We start from the raw sequence: 12,084 nt of genomic DNA, 5'->3' as shown, positions 1-12,084 counted from the left end.
AGAGACTGTAGAGGGCTCTGATACTCTCTCTGTCAGCCTGCCTTCCAAACAAGCTACAAAATCCCCCAACCCTTTTCACTGGCCTGGCATGGCTTGGCATGGGAAACCGAACCGGACCCATTTCTCTTGGAAAAGCTAGAGCATTTTCGGACAGTCTATTTCCCAAGAAATACCACCAGAATCATAAATCATGCTTTTTCCTGTCATAATGTGCAGATTGATTAGACAGCAGCTGCATTTTTACTGGCTGGCTGGCGCAACACAGCTCACATTTGTTTTTTTCAACCCAAAAAAGACATCAGTCTTTTCCTTTGGCACAAGGGTTGACTGCTGCTTTTCTTTAGTGTGTGTGTGGAGGTGTATAATTTATTCTCCTTGTGGAGAAGCAGAAGGAAAACGTCAAGGATTTTAATTCCCTCTAAATGCTTTCTGACTTGAAATTAATTTCCCTATGACCTCTAAAGCTCTCGGTTCAGAAAATGTGTCTGTTTTGTCCTTTGAAATGTAATATGAATACGCCCTTAGGTTAACACAAAGCCTCAATGTATTATTGTAGGCGGATAATATTTTTTTATTTCATTAAATTGTTTAATTTTCTAAATCAGTTAAGCAAAACAGTCCAAGCCTCCATCTTTTTATGGCAGCCCGTTCTGTTTTGAATATTACATTGTCGAAACGTTTGAGTCTGGTATTTGTGTGATGAGACAAAGACAGTCAGATGACTTTGAGCAGATTGTATTTCTCTCCCTAGACTAGATCCAGACCAGAGATGGTCTGCTATTGATTCCTGCAGGGTAATGATGACTAACTGATAGAGGCTGTCTGTGCTGTTGTCAGTACCTACATACATACATAAGATGAGAAGATGTTCAGCAACTCTTGGTAGGACAATGTGCTGAATATCTTCTCATCTTCAGTATGCTCATTGCACCAGTGTTCGTGCACCTTGGTTTGAAAGTGAGGTAGCGACAGCATTTCTTTATTTTTCGCACTACCTGCCTGCATACACAACCAGTTGGATCCTGTCTTGTGTATCTGGGTAACACTTTACTGCACGCCCCCTTATGTATGCATTCATATAGCCTTTATAACAGCTACATAAGACATAACATCAGCACCTGCATACAAAACCAGCTGGATCCTGTCTTGTATGTGGTTGATCTGGGTGTCTGTCCAGACGACAGCTCGAGCCACCATGACACGGGTGGTTTCGTTAGGGGCGGGCACAAGCAGCGGGCCGACAATGAAAGAGCATGCCGCCCCCAGATAGCTGACCAATGAGGCGACAGCGGTGGCCGTGGCTCTCTGGTCCGGAGCGAACCATGTGGTGGAGAGGAGGGGTCCAGCGCTCATTATTGTTGGCCCGGCCAAACCATTCAACAGCTGACCCCCGTGTATTAACCTGCAGAGAGGAGAGGACAGGTAGAACCATGAAACATTCATGTCACATCATGCATACAGACAAGGCAGACAGTGTATCCAGAGAAACATCATTGTACATGGTTTGTACATGTGAGAAGCTCACAGTATTTTTCATTAATTTCACACAGAATGATAGAAAACTATATCACATCTCTCTCCAGGTATTCTGATTTATGACCATACAATAAGTGGTCCCACATTTCCTCCTTAATGTTCAGTAACTCCGAGTCCCCTGTGCCCAGCCAGCCCAGTGTGTCTGAGCACTGAGCGGCCAGAGAGAACCATAGAGAAGAAAACACTGCTGTGTTGATAGATTGTCTGTGAGCTCAGCTCTGTAAAGACAAGGTTCAGTCTGCCCTGTCTGTCTGAGAACACACAGCAGGGAGGGAGATAGAGAGAGAGAGAGAGAGAGAGAGAGAGAGAGAGAGAGAGAGAGAGAGAGAGAGAGAGAGAGAGAGAGAGAGAGAGAGAGAGAGAGAGAGAGAGAGAGAGAGAGAGAGAGAGAGAGAGAGAGAGAGAGAGAGAGAGAGAGAGAGAGAGAGAGAGAGAGAGAGAGAGAGAGAGAGAGAGAGTAGAGATAGAGATAGAGAAGATAGAGATAGAGATAGAGATAGAGATAGAGAGAGAGAGAGATAGAGAGAGTAGAGAGAGAGAGAGAGAGAGAGGGAGAGGGAGAGGGAGAGGGAGAGGGAGAGAGAGAGAGAGAGAGAGAGAGAGAGAGGAGGATTGAGGTTGGAAAAAGAGAGAGAAGTGGATCCAGATAGAGAAAAACTAGCAAGTTAGTCTGCCGCCATCTGCCTTGAGAGTTCAAACCAGAGCAGCTCATAGCAGATGACAGAGATGTCAACGCTGACAAAACATATTGATGGAAGTGTCTTTATCCTATATCTCCTCCTGAGATCTTCTCAAACAACTGTTAACTCCCCCCTCCCTCCCTCCCTCCCTCGCTCCCCCATCCCTCCCTCTGTCTTCTACACTACAACGGTCTCCCTCACTTCTCTCCGGTCTCTCTCTCTCCTTCCCTCGCTCTCTCCCTCCCTCTCTCCTCTCCCTCCACTTTCCACCATCCTCCCCTGTCTCTCTCCCTCCTCCACTCGCTCTCCATCTCGGCCCACTCCCCCGTCTCTCTCCCTCTCTTTCTCTCCCTCTCGCGCTGTGATCACTGATTCCATTAAAGCCAAACAGAATTATCAAAATTATGGAATTATTTATGGTGCCCACTGTTCCACAGATCTATGTTCCATCTGCTAGACTCAATGACATCCCGTCCTGAAAACTGACCTGTGGATAATTCCAAATCCTCAATCAATGGTGATCGGTACAAGACTAAGAGTACTGTATCTAACTGATATAAATTTTCATTAGATATGATATCTGATTTAACACACTAGATTGGTGCATGGATATCTGAAGGATTCTGATTGAGAACATTCCGATAAATCAGTCTCTGGGGATATACCTTCTAAATACCATCTGTGTGACCTCATATGAAATGTGACCTCAGCCTCAACTGAAGCAATCAACATAATATAGAGGTCTTCAGATAGATGGAGGCGACATGAGACTGCTAATCAAATTCTTAGATAAAGGCAGGATTAATCGATTCATGCTTGATGATGCTGGGGCGTGGACGAGTGGGGGAGGAGTGGAAGAGAGGAGGATGGGTGGGAGGGAGGGCGGTCATTCTGCGACAGATGATTAACTTAATGTGTATTGATGAACCCTGTCAGAGAGAATCTCTTTGCTCTGAGACCAAGCCAGCCCAGTGAGGAAGGGAGTCAGTCAGTTAGATATACGGTATGCTCATGTCTCTAACCTGTCATAGTGTGACAGAGATAATACTACTGCCACTGCCTGATACCCGCTCCAATCTAACATGTCAGAGGACGGAACAATCAGAGAAGCCATGGCAGTATCATTGGCACAATGGGTCATGGCTGTGTGTGTGTGTGTGTGTGTGTGTGTGTGTGTGTGTGTGTGTGTGTGTGTGTGTGTGTGTGTGTGTGTGTGTGTGTGTGTGTGTGTGTGTGTGTGTGTGTGTCCAATCAATGAGAAATGAAGAGATCTCTAAGAGAGAGGGACCTTTTCATCAGTGTTTTATGTATTTGTATACATGTCTAACTGAAGAGCATAACGTCGCTGTCTGATGAAAACCTTTTATCTCGAAAAAAGAAATAGAAAAGACTGCCATATTTTGCCGATAATATACCATTTTGAAACTTCAGAAGCTATTTTTTATACATTTTCTTGATCCTAGAGTCATGAAATCTTCAGAGTACATTGAGGGGAGTTACTGCTTTCAATACATGAAAAAAATTGCCAAAAAATAAGATTAAGAGGCTTTCATCAGATAGTGACCTTAACCTGCTTTGATTCGAGAGTTATCATCACTGCTGCTCTGCTCTGACCTCTGTTTAAATCAGTGACCATTGTAATGATTTCTTTCCTCCTGCTCTCCTGCCCTGGCCTCTTTTCACATATTCTGACCGACACACAGATTCTCCTTAGGTATGTTTCCCTGAACTAGACTAGAGAACAGCTCTGACAACAGGAAGGTGTTTCAATCTCACAACTCACTCCCTTTGATTATCAGAAATGAGCTCCAAACTGAACAACGTTTACCCTCCAGAGCGTACGGTGAAAAAAGATGCCCATCGTTCTCCCTCCTTTAAAGAAACATCTAGTACCCCTCCTGTTCCTAAATCAAGCCAATTGCAACCATCCTTCTCCATCACAGCACAGCCATCCTTCTCAGTTTGATCGCTGCCTGTGATGCCCTTGAACTCCTCAGCTTATCTTCTCTCCTCCAGTCCTCTCCTCTTCTCTCCTCTCCTTCCCTCTCAGCTCCTCTCCTTCCCTCTCAGCTCCTCTCCCTCTCATCTCCACAGAGTGCTATAGCAAATCAGATCAGCAGACCATTGGGCTTATTGTATCTAAATCACAGGTTGACGTTTATTGTCATGAGTCTTGTCCTGGAGGCAGACATGAGTGATTTCCCCTTAGATAGGCCAGCTGCAAAGTCAAAATTGGTTAAGTTGTAAAAAATGACTTTGTGGCTGTGCCAGCTAGTGACCACTCTGCAGAACTGCCTCCAGAACAAGATTCAAGATGAAAAACGCTAACCTACATCTAAATCACCATCACAACACTAGCACCCACGCTCTTGAAAGAGAAATGTAAATGACATATGTATGTGTGTGAGACACGTACACAGCAGCAGTAGGGTTGACAATAACACAAACCCCATGTCTCAGAACTTTAACTGTGCAGGGTGGTGAGCAATGTTCCCTCTAAGCTGCGCGCGTGCACGGCCACGCACCTCCTCCAGGACTGCCGCGCAGAAGAAATGCCAGGCCGCGCAGAGACGCAAGAGATTGAACTTCACTGAGTTCGCCCCATTAGTTTTCACTATATAGAAAGTTTTTTCTGTTATCGAATCAACATTATATCAGCCCCTTTTCAATGCAACAAACCAAAACAAATCTAACTTTGCAAGATTGAGTCTATGATTTTGTTGTAGCAGAGCCAGAGCGCAACGGAGTAGAATTCTATTGGCTGGGGTAGCCCACTGTGATAGGCGATTTGAAGGAGTCAGGCGCAGGAGGGTAAATCACAGAATACAGAGTTTATTCCGTAGTACACAGTTACGCTGGATTGCGTCAACAGTCCATTGCGCAAAACTGGCGCACTGGAACAAATACAGGCACATGGGGAAAATATACCCCGGCAATACAAAGTACAGGTAGCTCCACCGAGCTACACTCATCTCACATGAAACAATCACCCACAAGGACAAGGGGGCAGAGGGAACACTTATACATGTACTAATGAGGGGAAATGAACCAGGTGTGTGTAATTGACAAGACAAATGGAATGATGAGATGAGGAGCGGCAGTGGCTAGAAGGCCGGTGACGACGAACGCCGAAGCCTGCCCGAACAAGGAGGGGAGGCAGCTTCGAGCGGTCTTTCAATCACCTACGGACATGTTCCCCCCCACATTCTGAAATTGCACTTTTGTCCCCCCCAGTTTTATCAGTGAAATGTGATACAAAAATAGGCAACGGTGTGCTTTAGGACCATGCGGACGCCTCCGAGCGGTTGGGTAGGCTGTTTGGAGTGTTAATCTGACTGGATAAAATTAAAAATATATATAAAAATATATAGTTGCACCCCTGATGCAATGTACAGTCCCCTATTTGGCCCATGGTGTTACAGACCACGTATAAAATCTATAATTAATGTCAAGCCCTTCATAATGTAAAAACGTTTTTAAAAGTCTGGCCTGCACTGAACCCCACATATAGGCTACTGTAGGCTATATCATAGAAATCAAAAGCTATTTCCATGTGAATGTTATGGGATTTGCTCCATTGGTTTTGTTGGTAGGCCTACATTATGCTCAAATAGACACAATAGCCTATTGGCTACTGTCTAAAACTGTAAGGGTACAGCCTCAGTGTTCACTGTAAACACGCGCTGGAAGTTGCAGAAAATTCTCACAACGTTCAAGTTTCCACTCATAAGACCTAAAATTTGCTCAGTGCCCCAAAATATTTGAGGGAACACTGGTGGTGAGTACGGCCCAGTACATCACTGGGACCGAGCTCCCTGCCATCCAGGACCTCTATACCAGTCGGTGTCAGAGGAAGGCCCCAAACATTTTTTAAGACTCCAGTCACCGAAGTCATAGACTCTCTGTCAGAGCACGGCAAGTGGTACCAATACACCAAGTCTGGAACCAACAGGACCCTGAACAGCTTCTACCCCCAAGCAATAAGACTGCTAAACAAGGCTGCTAAATAGCTAATCAAATGGCTACCCGGACTACCTGCATTGACTCTATGCACACACACTGGACTCTACACACATACACACACACACACACACACACTCACACATACTTACACTGACACCCCAACACACACACACACGCCCACACATAACATGCACACACATGCATATTGACTCCACACACACACATTTTTACACTCACCACATACAATGCTGCTACATCTGTCTATTATCTATCCTGTTACCTAGTCACTTTACCCCTACCTATATGTACATAGCTACCTCAATTACCTCGTACACCCTGCACTTCGACTCGGTACTGGTACTCCCTGTATGTAGCCATGTTATTTTCTACTTCCTGTATGTAGCCATGTTATTTTTACTCGTTATTGTTATTCACTGTGTATTTATTCCTTGTGTCACTATTTCTATTTTTTTATACATATTTATCATCATTATCTTTAATTCTGCATTGTTGGAAAAGGACCCGTAAGTAAGCATTTCACTGTTAGTCTACACCTGTTGTTAACGAAGCATGTGACAAATAAAATTTGATTTGATTTAATAGACCTGTGTGCAGCAAAAGCACTCACAATGCAATGAGTGACACCTGCTGGTGACTTTGGGAACTGTTTATGGAGGGATAATATACTCAGAGTGTACAAAAGATAAGGAACAACTTCCTAATATTGAGTTGCACCCCCCCTTTGCCCTCAGAACAGCCTCAATTCGTCGGGAATGGACTCTACAAGATGCCAAAAGCGTTCCACGGGGATGCTGGCCCATGTTAACTCCAATGCTTCCCACAGTTGTGTCAAGTTGGCTGGATGTCCTTTGGGTGGTGGACCATTCTTGATACACACGGGAAACTGTTGAGCGTGAAAAACCCAACTGCATTGCAGTTTTTGACACAAACCGGTGCACCTGGCACCTACTACCATACCCTGTTCAAAGGCACTTAATTTTCTTGTCTTGCCCATTCAACCTCTGAATGGCACACATACACAATCCATGTCTCAATTGTCACAAGGCTTAAAAATCCTTCTTTAACCTGTCTCCTCCCCTTCATCTACACTGATTGAAGTGGATTTAACAAGTGACATCAATAAGGGATTATACCTTTCACCTGGTCAGTCTATGTCATGGAAAGAGCAGGTGTTCCTAATGTTTTGTACACTTAGTGTACTGTTGATGCACTGCTCAAACTGTTAAACAATAAAGCTTTAGGGTTCAGTGAAAATAATAAGGAATCATATAAGGCTCAAAGGAAGAGTCAAAGGTCACCTCAGGTTATATGCTCTAACTCCCAAAGGTCAGGTAAATGTAAAGCCCACAGAGGAACTTCATAAATCCACTTTATGGTTTAAATACACAAAAGCTGCTTTCTCAAGCACTATAAAGCTCACTGGACATCACGGTTCACTGGTTGCCATGGTATGAAGGAGGTGTTCCACTAGCTAGGTCTGATGATCTACGGTACATGAACTCTTGGTCTACATTTTTACATCACCATTGTGTTTCCAATAAAAGGCAAACGTTGATCATAAAAGCATCACTTTACTGGCATTTCAACTGTTATATACTCTACTACTACAACTACAAACCCTGAATTAGTACAGGAGTTTGGCTTGATGAGCCCGTCTTGAACTGTTTGTCCCGTATAGCTTAAAGATGTTTAACAATGTAATCCCAGAATAGGGCTGTTGCGGTGACCGTATTACCGCCACACCGGCAGCCATGAGTCATGAAGGCAGTCAAAAATGACATGTATTTTTTCCCCCTACCCCGGTTTCGAGACAGGTGCATGATAATGGTCCATTCTAAATCAAAACGAATTTCACACATATAGTATTTAGTATATGTAAAGACAAGATTAAATCAAGTATAGTCTGATGGGTGACAATATTAGCCTATCACTTGTGAATTATACAGTCGTGGTCAAAAGCTTTGAGAATGACACAAGTATTGGTCTTCACAAAGTTTGCTGCTTCAGTGTTTTTAGATATTTTTGTCAGATGTTACTATGGTCTACTGAAGTATAATTACAAGCATTCCATAAGTGGCAAAGGCTTTTATTGACAATTACATTAAGTTTATGCAAATAATCAATATTTGCAGTGTTGACCCTTCTTTTTCAAGACCTCTGCAATCCGCCCTGGCATGGTGTCAATTAACTTCTGGGCCACATCCTGACTGATGGCAGCCCATTCTTGCATAATCAATGCTTGGAGTTTGTCAGAATTTGTGGGGTTTTGTTTGTCCACCCGCCTCTTGAGGATCGACCACAAGTTCTCAATGGGATTAAGGTCTGGGGAGATTCCTGGCGATGGACCCAAAATGTCGATGTTTTGTTCCCCGAGCCACTTAGTTATCACTTTTGCCTTATGGCAAGGTGCTCCATCATGCTGGAAAAGGCATTGTTCGTCACCAAAATGCTCTTGGATGGTTGGGAGAAGTTGCTCTCGGAGGATGTGTTGGTACCATTCTTTATTCATGGCTGTGTTCTTAGGCAAAATTGTGAGTGAGCCCACTCCCTTGGCTGAGAAGCAACCCCACACATGAATGGTCTCAGGATGCTTTACTGTTGGCATGACACAGGACTGATGGTAGCGCTCACCTTGTCTTCTCCGGACAAGGTGTTTTCCGGATGCCCCAAACAATCAGAAAGGGAATTCATCAGAGAAAATAACTTTACCCCAGTCCTCAGCAGTCCAATCCCTGTACCTTTTGCTGAATATCAGTCTGTCCCTGATATTTTTCCTGGAGAGAAGTGCCTTCCTCGCTGCCCTTCTTGACCTCTGTGGCGCAGTGGTCTAAGGCACTGCATCGCAGTGCTAGCTGTGCCACTAGAGATCCTGGTTCGAATCCAGGCTCTGTCGTAGCCGGCCGAGACCGGGAGACCCATGGGGCGGCGCACAATTGGCCCAGCGTCGTCCAGGTAGGGGAGGGAATGGCCGGCAGGGATGTAGCTCAGTTGGTAGAGTATGGCGTTTGCAACGCCAGGGTTGTGGGTTCGATTCCCACGGGGGGCCAGTATGAAAAAATAAAATAAAATAATGTATGCACTCACTAACTGTAAGTCGCTCTGGATAAGAGCGTCTGCTAAATGACTAAAATGTAAATGTAAATGTTGACACCAGGCCATCCTCCAAAAGTCTTCGCCTCACTGTGCGTGCAGATGCACTCACACCTGCCTGCTGCCATTCCTGAGCAAGCTCTGCACTGGTGGTGCCCCGATCCCGCAGCTGAATCAACTTTAGGAGACGGTTCTGGCGCTTGCTGGACTTTCTTGGGCGCCCTGAAGCCTTCTTCACAACAATTGAACCTCTCTCCTTGAAGTTCTTGATGATCCGATAAATGGTTGATTTAGGTGCAATCTTACTAGCAGCAATATCCTTGCCTGTGAAGCCCTTTTTGTGCAAAGCAATGATGACGGCACGTGTTTCCTTGCAGGTAACCATGGTTAACAGAGGAAGAACAAGGATTTCAAGCACCTCCCTCCTTTTAAAGCTTCCAGTCTGTTATTCTAACTCAATCAGCATGACAGAGTGATCTCCAGCCTTGTCCTCGTCAACACTCTCACCTGTGTTAACGAGAGAACACTGACATGATGTCAGCTGGTCCTTTTGTGGCAGGGCTGAAATGCAGTGGAAATGTTTTTTTGGGGATTAAGTTCATTTTCATGGCAAAGAGGGACTTTGCAATTAATTGCAATTCATCTGATCACTCTTCATAACATTCTGGAGTATATGCAAATTGCCATCATAAAAACTGAGGCAGTAGACTTTGTGAAAATTAATATTTGTGTCATTCTCAAAACTTTTGACCACGACTGTATATTATCACTTGTGAATGATGCCCAGTTTAAGACATGAAACAATATCTTTTTTTGCATGACTTTTTCGTCCCTATATGTTTTGATATGGTTTGTATCATAACTAAAGTGGCCAAATAACTTCTTAAAATGAAGCACATTAATCCGCTTTACAATGGGTGTAGAACCTAACTGGCATACATACTGTATGCAGCGCATGAGTTTCAAGTTTGGGGAAGATAATTTACAACATAAAAATGCACCTTTATAATAAAAGCATTACATGCATAATCGCATTTGTGACCATTGATAATGGTGTTTTCCTGCTAATGGAACATTCGAGCTTAAAGCCTACTGCCGTGTGCACATTGCTGCGCTTATTTTGTGAAGAAATAGCCTAATAGTTTATCAACATTTAAGCTAAAAGTTCTCATCTGTTGCATCAGGCTCATTGCGTAAAAAGGTTTTTGGGATGCTAGTGGTTTTACTAATTTGGGATCTATCGCATCCCACAACTGTCCCAGACTATGTTTGGAATATTTATTTCTCACACAGAATAGGTCAACTTTTGTACTATGGGGGATAGTAGATTGACATAGGCTAGTGCTTTTGCTGTTCGTTAGGCCTCATCTTGTTGGCTGACGAAAAGTAAATGTGGACAGTGGTTCCAATATCTTCAATATGCACCTCGGAATTGGATAAGGACACGCGCAGTTGCATCTCCGATGTGTCTGTCTTCACTTGTAGCCTGTGAGAAAGACCCGATCATGTGATGGAGAGCCGTGTGAGTGAGATGAGAGGTGCTTCGGAGCAGGCAGGACTCAAGGAGAAGGGCTGCAAAAGGCATGGATTTTTTTAGGGTGGCCACACAAAGGGGATGCCGCCGGGAAATTCGAGGCATTATCAAGTGCTTCTCAAATTGTGAATGAGAGACTGTCAGAGTGTGTACAGCCTGCACAAAAAACTAAGCAGAGCTCATACCTTTCAAGCAACTTTTTTCAAATCATCATTAGTTGCATCCTTACAATATATTAAAAATCAAAACATATAGCCCAACGTTGGTAGAACAACTAAAGTCACATTAATAACTCTAAATTAAGCATATAGGAGGACCTATTTCTTTGTTAACCGCTCAACACAGAATAGCCGCATGTGGGCACTCCCTCAAATCGTTTGGAGAAAATATCCTTTCTATTTTATTCAGCTTTGTTCAATTGTATTCTTCATACTATAAAATAATATAAAATAATGCCACGGAATTCTAAGTAAATCTTGTCTGCTAAATGAACTAGCGTAGCCCACAGCCATATGGCATAGCCAGATCAGGGCCTAACATATGGACAACTCAAGAGTATGCTATTCTGTTCTTCTGAACCAGACTACATTTTCTTCATATCATGTTTGGTCCTCTGTAGCTCAATTGATAGAGCATGGCGCTTGTAATGCCAGGGTATTGAGTTCGATCCCCGGGACCACCCATACGTAAAAATGTATGCGCACATGACTGTAAGTCGCTTTGGATAAAAGCGTCTGCTAAATGGCATATTATTATTATTATTATTATTATTATTTTGTTTCTTTAGACCTGTCTAAAATAAATAATGGATTTATTGTGAAGGTGTAGGCTATATTACATGGATTTATTAGACCAAAAGTCTGCATCAGTGGCTTGTAGGCTATGTGTGGAAGCCAGGAGATGCTAAATGTATTTATGTTAATTAACAGTCAATTAGCGTGAGACCGATAGTTATTTGCTTGACAATCACCGGCTGACTAAATTTCGTGACCGCCACAGCCCTATCCCAGAAACTGTGATTAACTGAGAGAGCAAGGCAGCCTTCTCAGGGTTAGTGCTTTGGATAGCATGGGTATAAAACCTTTATGTATTGCCACTTTATCACCCCCATATAGCAACGCTGTCTGGATTTCAGTTGGATGGTGAGATGTTATACTACATCAACACAGGGAATACTCTGAGGAGTGCTGTTGTGTTGGCATCCTGACTGACTGCATTATATCTCTGTCTCCAATAAACACCCCTCCACTACAACCGCAT

The 12,084-nt window shown here is 43.7% G+C and overlaps 1 protein-coding gene across 1 annotated transcript in view; it reads right to left on the bottom strand.

The window, feature by feature from the left end:
• Positions 1 to 12,084, bottom strand: part of LOC121554878 (solute carrier family 49 member 4 homolog) — an 87,477-nt gene that overhangs the window by 54,803 nt on the left and 20,590 nt on the right. Inside the window, exon 3 of the mRNA XM_041868598.2 lies at positions 1,119 to 1,402. Within this exon, the coding sequence (XP_041724532.1) occupies positions 1,119 to 1,402 (284 nt within the window). The remainder of the gene's footprint in view (positions 1 to 1,118; positions 1,403 to 12,084) is intronic.

Source organism: Coregonus clupeaformis, chromosome 40, assembly GCF_020615455.1.
Source record: "Coregonus clupeaformis isolate EN_2021a chromosome 40, ASM2061545v1, whole genome shotgun sequence".
NCBI lineage: Eukaryota > Metazoa > Chordata > Actinopteri > Salmoniformes > Salmonidae > Coregonus > Coregonus clupeaformis.
Note: the sequence above shows the minus strand (reverse complement) of the source record. Positions and strands in the feature narration are given on the sequence as shown.